The sequence below is a fragment of the Pinus tabuliformis genome, chromosome 2_1 (assembly GCF_031772625.1).
Source record: "Pinus tabuliformis cultivar Carrire ecotype Pingquan chromosome 2_1, CPIR1, whole genome shotgun sequence".
NCBI lineage: Eukaryota > Viridiplantae > Streptophyta > Pinopsida > Pinales > Pinaceae > Pinus > Pinus tabuliformis.
Window position 1 is genome coordinate 738,016,434 of NC_142299.1, and position 20,189 is coordinate 738,036,622.

Below are 20,189 nucleotides of genomic sequence, written 5' to 3' on the forward strand. Positions count from 1 at the left end.
TTGTACGGATGCAATAGTGGCAATGGTAGGGCCATGGGCAGCAGTACAGGATGCAGCATTACAGGATGCAGCAGTGCAGAGGATGTTGGGTAGGGAGGCCTAACATCAGCACAAGGACCGGTGTCGGATAATTGGTGTAATACTCAGTGTGGAGTATTACTAGAGCACAGTCCTCGCTAAGAGGGAGTGTTGATTTGGGGTAGCATCGGATGTGCTCTAGCCATGAAAGTTGGTGGAGAGGCTAAAGCACATGAGATCTCCAAGACCCAGAACTGGTTTGGGTAGATTCTAACTGATTTGGGAGATATTAAAATAATTAATATTTTTAATGGAGTTCCTAAGTTTAAACTTAGGAAAAATAAAATATTAATGGGTATTAATATAAAACTGGGTTAGAATGTTCCAAAAGTCATGGATCAAGCCAAATCTAATCTTAGTTGTTGATGGACCAACGAGAAAAGTATAAGAGGAGGCTTGAGGGTCAGTTGGAGAACACACCAGAGTGATCAGTCATTTATTTTGCTAGAGCGGGGTTGCTAAGCAAAGTTGAATCAGTGATCAGTAGTGAGGGGCAATGAATACATAGCAAAGAGGTAGAGTTAGTACCAGAGAGAGCGCAGATCCTAGAGAGGTTGACGCAGAGGCAACTGGGAGCTGCGCAGAGCCAGAAGAGGCCAGTGTGGGTGATACAGAGGGTCTGAGGGTTGGCGCAGAAGCTTCAGTAGTTGCGCAGAAGCTAGCAAAGTTGACGCAGGGCCAAGAGGTAGCATTGGGAGGTTTTCGTGGGGCAGACTGGGAGCTGGTGATCTGGGAAGGGTGACGCAGTCCCTACAGAGTGACACAAAGCAGTGGATGCTGCAATTGTTGCTGTGGGATCGTTCATCCGGTGATTAATCACCCAGAATATCTGTCTCTGAGGAGAGGTACTTCTGCTGAGGGCATTCTTTGTTGGGTGAGCCATTTCTGGCACCGTAGTTGTATTCAAAAACTGCATAATAATGAAACCCTCATATCTACTGCATCGGTTTTTCCGCATTGGGTTTTTCCGAGGACATTGGTCAAAAAATAACGGTGTCACTAGTGTGCTTGTTTTCTTTCAGTTGATGATTTGTAGATTTTGATACTGTACTTGTGTTTATTTTCAGTATTTACATGCTAAATAACTTGTTAAGGAATTAAACAAGTAGGAAGAAATAAACTAGATAGCACAGGAAAAATTTCTAACGGGTCAAACTTAGAAATTCCAACAAAAACCAAATTGACTGATCAACTTTTTGTATCTCCAATTGACCCTCAAGCCTCCTCTTATACTTTTCCTGTTGACGATTCAACGATCGAGATTAAGTTTCTAATCAACGACTAAGATTAGATATGGCTTGATCCTCATTATTTAGAACTTTCTCACCCATATTATATTAATACACATTAATATTTTAATTTTCCGAAGTTTAGACTTAGGCTCTCATTAAAAATATTAATTATTTTAATATCTCTCTATCTGAGTGGAATTTCCCCAAATGATTTTTGGGTCTTGGAGATCTCATTTGCCTTAGCCTCTCCACCAATTTTCATGGCTAGAGCACATGCGATGATACCAAAAATCAACAGGCAGTAGATGAGGGTGGCATCTCATCACCGAGAGTGTAAAGAGCCCTAGAAATTGTAGAAAAAATTGAAAATTTAGCTTTAATGCAATTCTAAATATTCCACTTCCTTAAGTCCCATCTGAAGAATTTAATTACAACAATGAATACCGGCAAACACTTTTCATTCTTTTGGTCCAAATCACTAATCAACTTAGGAGAAAAGATACCAAACAATTGTGCTTCAATGCCAGCAAGTTACAATCATTTCGGAATTATCCAAGCATATAACAGATCTGAAAATCACTTTATTACAACATATTTTACAGCATAAAATATGCTCTCTTGTATTCAATTTATATGTTAAATCACTTCACATTTTCAGCCCTATTTTATGTTAGATCAACATCAACAACAATTACTGGAAATTCCCTGATCAAGGAGTTAGTACTGTGAAAATTCCACGAATGCAATTATTGGAGAGTTATCTTCTAACTATTAGCAGTTTATTTGCCTTTTGAATTATTATCTAGCAAGATAAATTCACTGTTGCATTGTTCACAATAAGAATGTTGTGGAAATATAAAAATTGGAACTGAGAAATATGTGATATATCCTACTTAGTGTTTCACTAAGTGAATATTGAATTTTGCCCAATTTTGGCGTATTGCATTGTTTCACTTAGGAGAAGTGGGCCTAGGGGACCAACTTTTGATTTTTGGCATGAGAAGCACCCCAACATTAGAGTTCAATGGAAAGATTGTGGCTTTGGTGGACTGTGGGGGCCACCACAAAGGATTTTCGGCCCATATGGAGAGTACTTTCTCATTGGTGCGAATTAGGTGAGGGAAATTCGACATGGGCCCACACGGGTAGCCTTGGAGGCAAATCAATAAAAGGAAGGAGGGGCTCTCATTTTGATCATCATCTATCATTTTCAGAATTTGTCTTTTTGACAAGAGCACGCTTGAGCAGTGAGCCAAGTATAATCAATGAATGAATTGAATTGATTTACATGAGCAAAATGTAGCTCAATAAGTAATACAGAGATATTTACAGTAATAGAAACATCAAGTTTCTATTAGGAAATAGAAACAACCAGTTTCATCTAAGAAACTGCTAAAAATGATAAAAATAGCAATAGCTAATAAGAATGAGCATTGAACACTAAATAGTATTATTCTAATACCCTCCCTTAATGCTCAATCTATTTATAACACCAATAGACCCTCTGAATTTTACAAACTTATCAGGACCAAGAGGCTTGGTGAAGATGTCTGCGGGCTGCTCCGTTGTGGGAACATATCGCAACTAAACTGATCCGTCTTCAACAATCTGGCGAATGTAGTGGCAATGGGTTTCCACATGCTTTGTTCGTTCATGAAAGACTGGATTCTTGGCAAGTTTGAGCACTCCTTGATTATCACAAAACAAGGGAGTAGGACCTGTCTGGGAAACATGCATATCCGCAAGCATACGTCGAAGCCAAACTGCCTCACAAGATGCCTTAACTGCTCCCCGATACTCTGCTTCTGTTGAGGAGAGAGCCACTGCCTCCTGCTTCTTACTAGTCCAGGTGACAACACCAGATCCTAGACTAAACACATACCCAGCGGTAGATTTTCAGTCATCAACCGAACCGGCCCAGTTAGAATCTGTGTAACGACTGAGTATAGGATCAGAACTTTGAGTGTATAGGAGTCCATAATCAGGAGTGCCACGCACATATCGTAGCACACGCTTTGCTGCTATCCAATGATTAGCCTTAGGAGCTAACATGAAGCGGGAAATGTAGCTCACTGCAAAACTGATGTCAGGTCTAGTGGCAGTAAGGTAGATGAGGCTGCCCACTAATTTCTTGAATAAAGTTTCATCCACAAGGGGGGAGGATGACTGAGCTGAAAGTTTGAGCCCTGGTTCCATAGGAGTCGTGGCCGGTTTGCAATCCTGCGTTCTGAACCTGTCCACAAGATTTTTGGCATACTTGGACTGAGAGAGAAAGATGTTGTTCTCAGTTTGCCAGACTTCAACCCCCAGACAGTGATGAAGAAGTCCCAAGTCTGTCATATCAAAGGTGCTGCATAAGTCTTGTTTGATCCCATGGATCAAATGCGCAAAGCTACCAGTAATGATAAGTTCATCCACATAGACAACCACAAACAAAATATCATCACCAGTATGCTTGATATATAGGTTTGCATCAGATGGGCTCCACTGAAAGCCATGATCTGTCAGATACTGATCAATTTTCATGTACCAAGCCCGAGGAGCTTGTTTCAAAAATTCAATCCATAGAGTGCTTTAACTAATCTACACACTTTCTGTTCTTGACTGGCAACCTTGAATCCTGGAGGTTGCGTCATGTAGACTTCTTCCTGTAAGTCGCCATTTAGGAAAGCACTCTTTACATCCATCTGATGAACTTTCCAATTGCACTGAGCTGCTAGGGCAAGGACAAGGCGGATGGTACTCATCTTGGCTGTAGGAGCAAAGGTCTCTTCATAGTCGATGCCTTCCTTCTGTGAGAACCCTCGAGCAACAAGACGAGCTTTATACTTGTCTAGGGTTCCATCAACTTTGTATTTCACTTTATACACCCATTTGCAGCTGATGGGCTTTTTTCCTGTAGGAAGATCAAAAAGGGTCCACATTTGGTTCTTCTGAAGACTCTGGAATTCAGCTTCCATACCCTGTTCCCACTCAGATGTACCCTTAGCCTCTGAATAGGTTTGAGGCTCAAAAATATTGTGTAGGTTAGCCATAAGAGCAAAATTTACTGTAGACTATTGTTTGCTCTTATGTCTAGAAGTTCTACCTTCAAGGAGCTCATTATCCCGAAGATCACCAATGGTTTTAGCCCACCATTTAGGCCGAAGAGTAGAGGAACCAATATCAGGAGGAGGTGGAGAAGGCTCAAGAACAATAGGAGCAGCAAGAGGAGGGTTATTTTCCGGAGGAAGCTCAGGTAGTGTATTATCAAATACTGATGTTGCATCATCCCTCCCATCAGGTGGAGCTACTGGAAGAAGAACACTGTGAGGCTGATCCTCAGAACACTGTCTTGCCGGAAGGAATCTGCGGTAACTTATCATCAGTGATAGAGAGTTTGAGAAGCATAACAGCCTCTCGATTTCGATCATCAAACTTATCTTGATTGGTACCAGCTGTACCAGTACAGAGCTCTTTGTTCAGAACGAGTTGGTCAAGACGCCTATATTCAAAAATGGTCAACATTCTCTGTTTCCAGATGTTATAATTTGTGCCATTCAAGCACTGACCGCCTTCCAACATTAGATTAGTTAGTGAGGCCATTTGCACGTTTCCCAAGAAAGCAATAAAGGAGATCCGGTTGTTCCGGACAGAATCTGACATATGCTAGTGTATGCAAAAAAAATCTATGTTTTCTTGAAGAAAAAAAAAAACATATATTGAGAAATTGATATGGGCAGGTTACCAGCGATTTGTGGTCTCCACAATCACTGTTCTATGCAAAAAACAAGTTATATATCCTACCGGAATTTGCGTTGGCTGTCCCAAAAAAATATGTGACCCACTAGAATAGTGGATATGAGCCTTCGTGCTGTTACATCCGGTTTCCAGATTTGACGAGATTTGATCTTCTTTAGAATGCTGCCACGATTTGTAAGAATTTTCAAAATTTTAAAATTTGAAAATTTCATACGCAATGAATATATCCGCCCACGGATCAAACCCCTCGCTTAACACGTATAGCGCTGTTTTAACATTGGGACCAGAAAATGAACAGAAAATGTTGACTGTTACGGAACTAGTGGAGCGTCAGACTAGTGGAGCGTAAAGAAGAAAAAAAAAATTTGCTGACTGTGTTGGGCGTCAGAACATGTGCTACGACGCTCGACAATGGCGTAACCTGAGCATAACCTGGCGTTACTCAAGCACTCGAGCTAGCCACGGGATGTGGTTGACTAGAGATCGATCGGAGGACAGAATCGAATGACGTTTTGGTGTCTTAAATACGGAAACCGATCCCCTTTCGCTGGATATTTGAGTATGGATTCTGACTACAGAGCTCCCATGCCCACCGCTTCTCAATGCCTGGTGTTCCACGATAGACCTCCAACGAAGCTGCGATATTCTGGAGCGTCCGACATGGCTCAAATTTCTTCAGAAACCCTAATCTCAGCTTTGGCAGTCAGATTCGATCTCGAAACACCGCTGTTACAGAAGAAACTTGCACTGCAAATGCTTTCCCAACAGGCTTCTGTGGCTACTCCGCAATGAAAATGTTCCACGACCAGCCACAGTAGCATAGACGAATTCTTGAGCATCGGACGTGCCTGTGTTGACTGGTTCCAGGAGGAGAATCGGAGGGTTTATCAGAAGGAGAAACACAACTACGTAAGAGAGTATCGTTGGACAGAATGTGATGATCGACTTGCAGGGTGTAGATATTGGTGACGCTTCGTTTTCCGGGTGGTGAGAACGCCTTGCAACGTAGAAATCTACACCCGCTGTAACCTGGAATCAGACCAAATCCAACCCAACACTACACGGACAACTCTGGTATGAAAAAGAAACTTTCAGAAAGACTGCGGTTCATAAATTATGACGCCTAGAAAAAAAACATTCAAACTCCTAGAGAGCTATTTCGAAATGAAGCAAAATTTTTCAAACTGTGAAAAATTATTTCGAAAACAATAACCAAGCTCTGATACCATAATCAATGAATGAATTGAATTGATTTACATGAGCAGAATGTAGCTCAATAAGTAATACAGAGATATTTACAGTAATAGAAACATCAAGTTTCTATTAGAAAATAGAAACAACCAGTTTCATCCAAGAAACTGCTAAAAATGATAAAAATAGCAACAACTAATAAGAATGAGCATTAAACACTAAATAGTATTATTCTAATAAAGTATGCATGTGTTGTTCAACACACTGGGTGTTTCTGAGCAAAAATTCCAGCCCTTGGTTTGGTGGACTTCGAGTGCCAGCCCAAGTAGGGAACTCTACTTCATCCCAATCCGTACCAGCAACAGTGAGTCGAGTTCCAACAATAGGGAGAGTTACAGTAGCGCAGAGACTTCGCAATCATAGCTTGAGACACTCCAAGAAGTTGTGGAGATAGAGGAGTTTGTGGAGGAAATCAGGAGGGAAGGCTTGGGAAGCCTTCTAACAGGGTTTGCAGACATTTTGGGAGCATTCAGCAGCAGAATTCTTAGGTGGGTCGATTTACCCAGCAAAGCCAGCCAAGCCCAAAGAGGGTCGAAATTTCGGGGTCAAGCTTTGGCCAAACCCTTCGTGGGTTATTTCTAGGTTTCTTGTGTAGAGGCCAGGATTAATTTCTTGGAATTTTCTGAGCAACAGAGAGGGCTCTAGCAGTAGATCATTTCAGGCAGCAACACCATTTCTGGGCATTTACAGTTTAGCACTTGGGCCGAATTGACAACAGATTGGAGGAGGGTGATTCAGGGATCATTTTGGGATTTTGCTAGCTTGCTAAGAGCAAGCCCAAGTTCCCTCATTCCAACACCTTGATTGTACACCTCTTTCCCTTAATAAAATGAGTATACAACACTGTTTTGGAAGCAAATTCATGGTCTGATTGTTTGTTCTGATTTTATGGTGTGTTTGTCTATTTTTCTTTGAATATTTACTGTTAATTTTCCCTTAGGGATATTACAGTGGTATCATAGCTCAAAGTGTTTATTTGTGAAAATCAAAGTGTGAATTATTTGGTATTTTCCATAGCAAACTGTAAATAAATTGTTAAATAAATTAACAATTAGGAAAAATAATTTCCAGTTGCTGTGATAGATGAAATTTTCACACACTATTGTATTCAACTTCCTTTGCAGATGAATTTGGCCTCCTCTTTCCTATCTCCCGGACACTTAACAATTGTGAGGAAAATCCCTCCGGACTCTTGCTCTCAGATCTCTGTTGAAACCCTTGCTCTGATGCTTTCCCTAGATTCAATTGTGCTCTTGTTGAATACCTGCAACTGGATAGTCAAACTAATGAATTCATACACTATTTCCTCTCCAATCCCTTCGACTTGCTCTTATAATCTCTAATTGGTGTCTCAATGGCCACGATTACATCTCAACTGTGAGAATTTTTGAATCTACACATCAAAAATCCTACTACAATCACTGGTTTATTATCTCCTACTTGTTTTACATTCAACAAGTTATTTAATTATTTAAACATCGATGAAAACACTATTGCAGACTACACATACATACAGATCATTGAAAATAGAATGAGACAAATACACCAGGGACACCATTATTTTTGGACAAACGTCCCCGGAAAAACCTAATGCGGGAAAACTGGTGCAACATATAGAGGGTTTGTATTATTAAGCAAGTAGAATCTGAGTACAACAGGTTTCCTCTCACACCGGCTAACCTTTCAGAGAAATCTCGACAGCAAGAAATACATACAAGGGTTTACCTCATTCTCCAAGTCACAACTGATCCACTGAATGGCTAACTTCGGCAAGCACTACAAAAATCCCAGCACAATATGCTCTGTGTAGGCTAGCGTCTTGCCTTTGGGAGACTATGTTACTTCTCTGCTGGATCTATTTGTTCACAGGAGCTTTGACTTCAGCCCTTCTGGCTCAGAACACCGAACTCCCATAGAAATATTGAACTCCCAACGATTATCTCGCACTGCCACTGCAAGAACCCTCTTGGCCTGCGTCAACTCTGTGTGAGCCCCTTCCTGGGCTGCGTAGGCCTCTACGCTGCCTCTCTGAAGTTATTGCTACCTCTCTGCCTGCTACTCGTTGTCTCGGAACTCCCTTCCGATCTAACTCTCTGCCACTGCCCCTCTCACTGCAATAGATCACTTGTTCGATTTTTTCAGCAAACCATGCCCCAAGAAAAATTGAATTGACTGATATCTCAAGTGTATCTCCAACTGACCCTCAAGCCTCCTCTTATACTTTTCATGTTGATGAATCAACGGCCGAGATTAAGTCCCTAATCAACGGCTAAGATTAAGACAGACTTGATCCTCGTCACTTAGAAGTTTCTCACCCATATTCTTATTAATACTCATTAATGTTTTTATTTTCCTAAGTTTAGACTTAGGAACCCATTAAAAATATTAATTATTTTAATAGATCCTCATCCGGGTGGAATTTTTCCAAATGATTTCTGGGTTTGGAGATCTCATGTATTCTAGCCCCTCCACAAAATTTTGGAGCTAGAGCACATCTGATGCTACCCAAAATCAACAGTCCCTCTTAGCGAGGAATGTGCTCTAGTAACACTTCTCAACAAAAGTACTACACTGATCCACTCCATCGGTCCTCTGTGTTGCTGATGCTTGGCTTGATGCCCTTCATTCACTGCACCACTTGTTGGAAAACATTGAGAGGGGGGAGGTGAATCAGTATTCCTTAGCAATTAGCACTTTCAAATCTTTTAAGAGCATTAGTTATTCTTCAATTATCATTAATGTTTATGCAGTAACAACAGTGAATAAAAGAACACAGGAGGCACAAAAATTTTAGGTGAAAAACCCCCTCTGGGTCAAAAACCACCGAATGCTTTTCTAATAATTCTTTAATCTTTAACTCCAATTGAAAAGAAAACTCCAACTTCCTAGAATCTAAAAAAGCATTCTTCTCCAGCTCCCACTGGATGGACGCTCCAACGCCCGAGATTCTTCAGTAGTCAACTGAACGGATGCCTGAACAGCTAATGAGCTACAACTCACCCTAGCACCACCCTACCACCCTGAAGTTTTCACAGTCTTGACCCTGTTGGTGACTTCATGCACCAGCCTAGCACCACCCTCCCACCCTATAGAAGAATAAAAGAAGAATGGATTCTCGTACTAGGGAAAATGGTCCACTTTACAATGATATAGAATGATGTAGAAGAAGAAGACACACTAGACCATAACCCCAACTATGACACAACCACCTAATGATGATCCTAGACCTCCCGACACTGCCTCTTCAACTCTTGGCAGATAGACACTTGTACAACTTTTACAATGATGCTTTTACAATGACTCTGTACAATGATACTTTTACAATGATTGTATGCAGTGCTTCCCACTTGAAGACTTCATGTGGTGAACTTCTTGCTGTTCTGCACCTTGATTGCTACTCTTGTCATGCTACCCTTTCTCACTCTTCAGAACATTAGATTATGCATTGAGTCTTCTCTTTATGAATATATAATAATACCTGCAAAAAGTCTTCAAAGAAATACCCATGACATGACAATAGCAAAACTTATCTCATCCTGCAGAACATATGTCAGTGCTAAACAAAAACAACAAATTAGAATACAAAGAAACTAATGCAATTAAGAGATGAAAATGCATATACAAAATATACTTACTTGTAGCTTACCTCTGTTGCATCATTTTGCAGCACCTTGCTCTTTGTTGCCCTAGAAAGTCTGGTCCTTTGCACCCTTTGACAACACTTGATCTAGTTTTTCTTGCCTTCTAGGAGCACGATATTTAATCTGATGTATCTCTGTGATTTCAGATCCCCAACATGTGATCTTCGGTCTTGTAGAAGCCCTCTAAGTCTTCTTTCCAATGCCACAAGTCTGACCCGATTTGGACTCTTCAAGACAAAGTTATGCCCAATCTCTCACAATGACCTAATTATGGACTAGTTCAGTAGAGTGAACTTGTACGACGTACCACGTGTCACTGTTTCCTCCTTCGGCTCTGAAATTGATACACAGAAAACTATACTTCGTGCACTGTCCGCCACTTTTTATAGAATTCCAATCCTCTTCTCTGAGAGAGAGTTATGACGATTTTCCCAAGGTTACTTCTTTGATATGAAATTCGGCAGCCTGCAAAAACCCTAACTTCCATAGATCATATCTCCGAAAATATAGCGAACCAAGATCTAGAATTTGGTCACGACGTTCATCAAGATTGTGAATCAAATGGGTTTTAATTTTAGAATCTAAGACTTCGCAGAAATGAAGTTATAGCGAAAATGCCACGATCACTACATTTGGAGGATATATGAGATTTCTTTTTATAGAGTTAAGAGGAGCTTCTATAGAGAATGTTGGAGGGATCTTAGGAGCTTAAAAAATTATTAATTATTGATTGTTCAATGACCAAAACCAATTATGAGTGCCATGCCACAACCCCATAGGGTTTTAGCCACTAACTGGGGTTATTAACTTCAAACATGAATATCTCTCAAACCATGAAGAATTACTTGGCGTGCCATATATCAACGGAAACATCTTGATGAGCAGAATCTATCTAGAACATCCTTGACTCAAAATAGAGTAAGTTGTCAGGTCAAAATTCCCTTGCAAGATCAAGGTAGCCCCTAGTGCTGCTTGGGTTGACATCAATGACAACCTAAGATCATCTTTAGATCAACACTACTGCCCATGACTCTGCCACTATCACTGCTACATCTGTAGTACAACTCCCTCTCAAAATGCTGCCCATAGCACTGCCACTGCTACTTGCTGCACTGCAACTCAGTTGCTGAGAAGTAAGCAACTGAAACTTCACCCAAAAACTAACATGTTGGTCAGTCTGGATGCCTTGTGATGCTGAAGCTACCTCTGTTGCTAATCTATGTTGACCCTTTGTTGCTATTGCGCTGCTGCAAACTGCTTTGTGCCTCTCGCACTGTTACAACATCCACTGCGTTGCCTCAAACTTTGGCACTCTAGCTCTGCCACTGTCGCTCCATCACACCTCGCTCCAATCGACAGCCGTCATTTTTCTACTATCGTTAAGGGCTCCCGTAGCCGTATGTGATCCAAGAGTTTGGGCACACCAAGGATCTTGCCCCTTCATTTAGTCCTCTCAACTGCAACTCCATCTCATCCCACCTCTTCTCCAGAGGAGCATGAGCACTCATGGCACAATCGTCATCCTCACCTTACTTGTCAGCTTTCGCTGGAGCAGCCTTTGAGTCAGAAGCCTCCTCCTTTCCCTTCTTCCAGTGGCACTGAGTGGCGAAATGTCCAAGTTCCCCACACTTCAAGCATCTTACCTTGGAAATATCTTTCCTCTTTCTCTTTAGCTGCCCTTGTTGTTCCAATGATGCGAGAGCTACATCCTCCTCCTCCTCCTCCTTAACCTGGGCTCCTCTCTCGCTACTCCCTGCGTTGGCCAACCTCCTAATCTCTTCTTATCGAATCGCTGCCCACATCTCCCCAACAGGGGAGAGTCGCTCTACCCAAGATACTTTGGACAAATGTCTCCCAGTCGTCGGTGACTACATTCAGGGCAGTCCTGACCATGAACTCAGAATCTAGTGTAGAGCCCACGGAAGTCAATTGGTCGCGAATCCCTTGCAACCTGAGGAGGAAGGGATCGATCTCTTCTCCCTTCTACATTTGGTACTGTCTCAGCTGATTTTCTAATAGCATCTTCCGTTGGACAGAAGTGCCCTGGTACAAGGTGGTCAACGTCTCCCACATCTCCCTTGTTGTTTCCTTCTCAGCAATGTGTGGTACTACATGATCTTTGACCCCATCTAGGATCATGCACTTGGCCTTCACCTGGGCCTCCTCGTACTTCTTTAACAGATCAGCGTTGATCGGAACAATAATTAGTTTCAAGGCATAGTCCTTGATGCGATATTTGTTTAGGATTTCCAGGATCCTGGCCTTCCAGATGACAAAATTGGATGCTCCATCCAATCTGTCCTAATCCCTTAGTCCATTGACCACCATCTCTGCTCAAAAATTAGGACTGCTTCTCTTCTCCCTCTCCTGCTGCTAATCCAGCAAGACTTGGATTTGGATTTCTTTGGCGCAAGAAACCCTCTAAGGAACAAGCTCTTCTAGACTCCCTTTGAGTCCTAATTTCCTTCACGGAAATCCTCTTGCAAAATGTTGAATCACTCCTCTCCAATTCTCCTTTGCTGCTGCAAACCGGATTTAGATTTCTTTGGCTAGAAATTTTTCAAGGTAGTGACTCCCTCTACCTTGGCTTTGTCTTCCCAAACATTGTTCTGCACCAACAACAACAACGTCCCACCAACTCCTTAGATAGAATCTACTCTACTCCTCCAGCCTCGGCAACTGACTGATTCGAACCTCTCAGTCTCTGTGCTGGCTCAAAGAGTTGATGCAGTCACTGCATAAGCTCCTCTTGGGTTCTGCATCACCCTTTGCAGGCTCGAAATGCTGACGCAGGCATTGCGTGAGCATCTGCGTCACTTTTCTGGCTTTGCATCACACCTTCAGCTGCTCCTTTGCCTGAAACGACGTTGTCACTTGGGACAACTACTTCTTTGCAACAAATTCTCTGGATCTCCCGGTTGGTGTCTTCGGTCTCTATGGTCTGCAATGCTCTGATACCATGTGAAATTTTTTGAATCTACACATCAGAAATCCTACTACAATCACTAGTTTATGATCTCCTACTTATTTTTACATTCAACAAGTTATTTAATTATTTAAACAACGATGAAAACACTATTGCAGACTACACATACATACAGATCATGAACTAAAAATAGACTGAGATAAATACACAAGGGACACCGTTATTTTTGGACAAACGTCCCTGGAAAATCCAATGCGGGAAAATCGGTGCAGCATATAGAGGGTTTGTATAATTAAGCAAGCATAATCTGAGTACAATAGGTTGCCTCCCACACCGGCTAACCTTTCAGAGAAATCTTGGCAGCAAGAAATACATACGAGGGTTTACCTTGTTCTCCAAGTCACAACTAATCCACGAAATGGCTGACTCCGGCAAGAATTGCGAAAATCTCAGCACAAGTTTGTAACCGCATTTGGCTTTCGAAACCCACTATGTGCCGTTAGGCGTGGATTTCATGGTGCAACACTCTTTAGGTGTGGAGTCGTATCATCTTCCTTACTTGTAGAATCCACATCGTTTGAATTGTGTTGCTTACTCTTCGAGTTTGCTTGCCCTCTTGATTCATAATTCTTCTTGTCACAAGTCTTGCCATTCTTTTTTGGCGCATCCCTTGGGATTTCATACCTTATTAACGTTGTTCTACGCCCTTTTTCGCATGATTGTAGTGGCCTTTAGGGCTGTACCTAGCTGCGTGATAAGGTGTCAAATTGCTCTCTCTATAGGGTGCTGTAGTGTCTTTTTAGGGTTGGTTGCATTGGTGGTGTGAGGAGTTCTCTTGGTGATATTGGCCCTTATGGCGATATCTGCCTTGCTCGTCTCTACCGTTGTTCTCTTGATTCCCATTGACTGTGTTGGCCCTTTTATTGATATGGTTTTGGGTTGGTGTGTAGATTCTTTTCGGTGAACTTTGGTCTCCCACGCCATGTTGATATGTGAGAGAGGGGTGCGTTTGTTGAATGGGAAGGTGGATACTCCTTTTGGTAAGGTGGATCACCTGGATGCTTCCCTATCATGTAGAGTTTAAAGCCTCTCAATTGGGCCCTTAGTTGGAGGATGTGGTTTTGATAGGAGCTCAAATCCCCTATCTGGTGGCTGCCCTAGTGGAATGTCCGCAAACACAACTACGTATCTGTCCAACAAAGCCTATATGTCTGGTGGTGGTGGCTGAGCCTGTCCCCTAACCTCTGAAATCCTTAGATCTATTGCCCATGCATTGTCCTCATGTCGCAGATCTGCGTCCATCATGTGGGTTGAGACTGTCTGAGGTGGATAAGATTGCATGCCTATCAAAACTACCAGTTTTCCGTCTGGCCCAATGAACTCCATCCTTGGCTTCCTCCAATCTGTCGTGACTCGCCCAAGGGAATACAACCACTGGACACCCATCACCACATTGGTGTCTAGCACAATGACCACAAAGAAATGGTTCATCATCGAGTAGTTCCCCATAACTACTGTCAAGGAAGGCACATATCGAGTGCACTGTATGGTATGGTCACCTGGCTCTAGGGATGAAAAGCCCTCGTACTCAGTCGTGGTGAGGCCCCTTCCCTGAACCAACTGGGCATCTATGAAATTGTGGGTAGCCCCACTGTCAACTAGGACAGACACCCTTTGCCCCTGTACAATGCCTCTGATTCTCAATGTCAAAAATTTGGGAATCCCGCATAAGGAAGCAAGGACTCCCTCGGATGGGGCAAGGGATGCCCCTCCTTGTGGAGGTGGTGGTGGTGGCCGTCTATCTTCTGGACTCTCACCATCGCCCACACCACAATCTTTCTCCACCTCATCCTCCTGGTCACTCTAAAAAAAACCTCAATATAGTGTGCTCTACCTGCAGTGCACCGATGGCCTGTTGCCTAGGGCTCCCTGCATGTGAAGCACAACTTCCTCCTCCTGAGGTCCTTTCGTGTCTCATCATCTAGCTGACCCCGCCCCTATGTGGTCCTCTGAGGTGGAGGTCTAGTCTCATTCCCCTTTTGTGGAAAAGGGATCTGTGCAGGAAAAGGTGCTCTAGTCTTAGGGATGGCCCCCTACAGATCTCTGGTGCACAAAACTGCTTCTTGTAGTGTGGAGGGTCTGCTTGACATTACCAATCCACGCAGGGGCTCAAGTAAGCCCTCAATGGTGTACACCCTCCTAGCCTCTGATAGATTTAGAGCCATCATTGATACTCGCAGAAACTCTGAGATGTAGTGCTTCCGGTTGCCTGTTTGGTACAGTTGGGTCAGCTCTTTGAAATGGGCCTCTGAATCTCTTTGGTCAAACCGCTCCACCACCCTCTTGGTGAAGTCAGAATAAGAAGCCACATTGGCATGCCCTAGGGTGGCCAAGCCATGAAACTACCAGTCATGGGCTTCCCCCTCCATGTGCAGTGTGGCCATCTTGATGGCTTCTTGTTCTGTCATCCAGTTGAGTTGGAAGTAGGTGTCCATCTTCTAAATCCAAGCCCTGTCCATGCAGTTGGCAGTTCCATCGAAAGCAGTGTGGAAAAAGTCTGCAAAAAATCCCGATTTAATCCTAAAAACGCGATTTTTTGAACTAAACGATTTAATCCCCCGACTTTTTGGCGACTTTTTCACAAAGGAAAAAATCGCATAGTTTCTTCTAGTCTCAACCTCGTTAAAAAATGAAACTGGAAGTCATGAGCATAGTTCCTTGTCTTGTGTCAAAATCGCGATTTTTTCCTTAATACTCCCGATTTAATCAGGAGTCGACCCAAAAAGTCTTCCTCCCTTCCCAGGCCGCGGATAAAGAGGACGCAAAGGTGAAAAAACTGTAAATTGAAGCTTCCATCCATGCATTTTCAAGTTATTGCATCGTATTGTTTGTCATACTTCTTGCGAGTATAGTAGTCTCATTTGTGATCTGTTAGTTTTGAGGTTAAGATATGTTTTTGTTTTCCAAGGAAAAACAAATCTTTATACTTCATATTTCTAGTTAGAAAGCAAAGTATACATTGGTTAAGCCTCCAGGGTTTCAGTGATCTAGACTCTAACAACCACTGCCCCTTCAAAAGATTACAAAAGTACCAAAAGGACAGGCATACAACAGTCTTCCATAGAAAGAACCCCACACCATCAAAAACATTATTACAGTTGTTGAATGCTTCCAGAAGAAACAACAAAGAGGAGGTCATGAAGATCAAATAACAACAACCTGTCCAAAAAAAACAAAACCAGTGCCTCAAAAAAGAACCCATTTTCAGATAGGAACAAAGTACTTGTGAAATCTTGTGACAGCAAAGATCCTTCTTGCAATGAGAGCATGTTTTGAAAGGGAATCTTCTTTAGTGGTGAACTCCTTGTAAATGTGGGGAAAGGTTATGTATCAGAAGTGGATTTTACCTCCAAGAGTTTTTGAATAATAGATGCCAAGGCTAGGTTAATAATCTGACATCTACTGTTTTCTCAAAAAATAAGCAACTTGGAGTCAACAAGCGTTAATTTTCACATCTACTGTGATACTCACTGTTAATTTTCATTAGACCTACCACCTGACACCCTATTACCCAAGCAGATTACAATCTACTGAATAAATGCATGACTTATTTCTTAATACAATTAGCGGAAACAAAAATTAAAAGGGGAAGAGGATCTCAGTCACTGATTACTTGATGACTTTTAGATGACTCATGACATACATTTATTATATTTTTTGTTGATATTTTGACTCTTGAGAGTTGAGACTCAGACAGGACTCAAAATTCAGGAGTTGATTCACTATTTTGATATGTGATGTAGTACTAGACTTCATATACATATTATATATTAGCTTACTTTACATGTTTATGTGGAAATGCATTTATTTGATGTTGTGGATACTCTAAATGTTAAAAATATATATAAAAAAAATGAATAATTTTGTGTTTTTTTAATTTTGCCGACTTTTTCAAAAAAATCCCGACTTTGACGAGTTTTTCAACTTTTGGACCCTTGCCGAATTAATCCCGACTTCGACTTTTTCCACATTGATCGAAAGTAGGGAAGTACATCCTCCCTATGGTCCTCTGCAGCTCGTAGTTCTGGGTTCCCTATCCTCCATAACCCTTGTTCTTCTCACTCTGCTTGAGCTTGCAGAAATCTTTGAAAGAGAGTGCTTCCCTAAAGTCTGCATCCATAGACTGCCACTCTTTGAAATAGTCTCTCATCTGAATGGGGTCTTCACCCCTTGTAGGTTCGATTTGTGCCACTGGTACAAAAGAAGACAGCGTGGCACCAGTTGGCCCACTAGTTGATGGGTGTTGCGCTTCTGGTGAGGGATGATCGAATAGTTGAGAGGTCCTAGAAGTTTCCCCAAACAGAAACCCTCTAGGAGCGGTCTTCTCTCTGTTCTGCGACTTGATCTCTTCTAGCATATCTTTCTAGCACTTGGCTAAGTCATTCAGGGCTCTCAGGAGGTTGTCGAAAGCCATCTCTTCCCTGCTCTTGGGTTCCACCATGTCCTCCTCTTCTACCACTGCTTTCTCTCTGTCCTCCATGTCTGGAGTAATTTCCAACTCTCTTTCTCTGCTTTGGTATCTTTGCCATCGATAGGTGATGTTCTGCTAGTCCCCTTCTCTCATAGGAGACAATCCCCACAACTGAGCCAAGAACTAGGCTCTGATACCATTGTAATGTTCCTAAATAGGAATACAAATGATATAAAGAAAATAATCTGTCCAACAAAATATAAAAACGAAATACACATTAAACGCCCATAGAAATGTTGCAAATATGGAATTGCTGAGCCATTTTATTACTTCTTTGAAGGAAAAATACAAATGATAATAGTATGGTGCACCTGGGCTTGTTTCAGTGGACAAGCATGACCAATCCCATGTGATAAAATGGCTGATCTGATGACTGCTCCAATTGCTGCACCAATCTGCATTACACTGCCTAGAAAACTGCCTTTTTGCTAAAGTTTCAATGGCTGAAAGGTCCACTTCCTATGCCCAGAAAATTATATGCTTTTAACCCCAGACTCCTTGGCCTAAACCCAGAAAAACCCATGAAGGATTTTGGCTGGTTTAGACTTCTGAAATTCTACCCCCTTGGAGCCCAACTTAAGTTGTAATTGCAAAACCTGGACTGCTGGAATTTGCCTGTAAATCCTCTGGAAATGGTCCCAAAGTGCTAGGCGTCTACTATCAATCCCCTGACTTCTCGGATGGGCTTCCGGCCTATGGCACCTACTCCTAAGCTCCACGAAAACTGTTGGACTGGCCCTCTGCATTGTCCCCAAGCCCAGTAATTCGAACTGCTGGGATGCTGGCTCTGCTGGCTCCAAAACTCACAAGGAATGCTGGCCTATTACTGCTCTCCCAATCCTCTAACTCTCCCGGAAAATGGCTGATCACTGATAGCTCCAACTCCTCCTGCGTATTCTCCAACTAACCAAAAATACGCACTCCCTGTTTGTGGCTGAATGAGAATGCTGCAACACACTCTCGGGTCTCTTGAAATGACTATGGAACTACCTCCCTACGGTGGGCACAGAAGGACCCCTGAAGGAAAGGTTGAATCTCTCGTTTGAGAGATTCATGGCTAAACAGCTGGTTGACTCAGCTAAACAGCAGAGTGAACAATCAAGTAGTTTTGTTTGCAAGATGTAAGAATGAATCCAAATGAGAGCTTCTTCCTCCTTATAACTTCTTGGGCCTTCCTTGCCTCATGTGGGCCACTCCATCCAGCTATTCGACTTCCCTCCAAGCCATTCGAATGGCCCAGTCCGAATTCTCATGTGAGTGGCCCCCACATTCCACTAGCAGCCAAATAAAGTCGAATTGCCTTCTAAGTCCCTAAGTTGAAAATGCCGGGTTCTCTTCCTTAGCCAAAATTGCGTAGCAACACCTTGTTACAAATGTATTTGAGAAGGGACATGACAGAGATTTTCGCGTGAAAATCTCATGTGCTAAGCAACACTCTGTAGTCTTGGCTGAACAACTCAGGAGAACAATAGAGATAATATGAGATGGTCAAAAGTTCCCAAATGGAAGCTGCCTCCTCATATTTATACTTGCTGGCCCCACCTTCCTTCTCTCTCCAATTCGATTTGCCTCCCTTTGCTTTTCTTCCCACAAATTCGCACTAACTCAAGGGGTTCATATTTCCCCTTTGGGTGACCCCCACTTCCCACCAGCATTTTAATCTTTCCATTTTTGCTAATGTTGGACCATGCTTTTCCCACAAAATGGAATAATTTTCCCTTTTCATCCTCTTAACATAAGTTAAGCCAAAGATTAACATAACTTAGACAAAATTGCAAAATTGGTGTAGCTGCTAGGTGAAATTAAGTAGAGGGGATATCACACACTCACTAGAGAAATATACATAAAATTATGTAACAAAGTGCTCCAAACATGATATATTGCCACATGTACAACAGTGCCTCCAAATAGGTGAGATCAACAATAAAACACAACAAACACGAGAGCATCCTTTGACAAGGTACCACTATCTCTACCATGTGTGATAACTAGATGAGGTTTTAACCCATAACTCTTTCCATACTCCCACCTCTCCTAGTACAGTTTTGCTGAAAAGAATGCCTCTGAAAATGCAAAATGGACTTGTATTTCAGGCAATACAATATCGATTGTCGATATTTTTTGGCTTTATAAGAAATGAAGGGATGCTTTTTGGGCCATAGTTGGTGTGCGTTTGTCAAAACTCAATTCTATTAGCTTGTATCAACTAAGATATTGTCATTAGTGTAGGTCAATTTTCTCTTTAGTTTTTATAAGCTACTAATATTCTATTATATTTGCAGTTGATGAGATGTACCTTGCATCTTTAATTAATAAAGGTAGGGAAGTTTATAGGAAGGGAAGCACCGATCCTACAGCATTACCAGCAGAGACAATTCTGAAAATGGCAACAATAAATGGTGCGAAAGCAGTCATGTGGGATAAAGAAATTGGATCATTAGAAGTTGGTAAGAAGGTCGGGCAAGTTCACTAATGTCATGTTAATTAATTGATTCTGCTTTCACTTTCCTTTTGTGTTTCATTTACTGTTAATAATAAAACCTTATTCAATTTATTAGAAAGAATCGTTGATTAGAAAGCCTAGATATGCAAACTAGTACAAAGTCATTCTTCAATTTTGACACTAATTCCAATCCTATTATATAGTAGGTTGGTATGAAACTAATTTGTTACATGCCTAATGAATAGGGTTGAAATCTGAAACCATGGAATGTTTCCAGAAGATGTGGGTAACGGAAATGTTATAAAGGTCCATTTGGTGATGCTTGGAACAAAATTTCAGCTTGTCT

At 41.9% G+C, this 20,189-nt stretch overlaps 1 protein-coding gene across 2 annotated transcripts in view; it reads left to right on the forward strand.

The window, feature by feature from the left end:
* The window catches only part of LOC149202697 (uncharacterized), a 451,520-nt gene that overhangs the window by 277,925 nt on the left and 153,406 nt on the right, over positions 1-20,189 (forward strand). The window contains exon 7 of one of the 2 annotated variants that reach the window (XR_016253903.1): positions 19,683-19,847. Coding sequence is in view for 1 of the 2 variants with exons in the window: in XM_089403210.1 (XP_089259336.1) it covers positions 19,683-19,855 (173 nt within the window). In the remaining variant the exon portion in view is untranslated. Of the gene's footprint in view, positions 1-19,682; positions 19,856-20,189 lie in introns of both variants that reach the window. The other variant, XM_089403210.1, reaches the window with a different exon arrangement.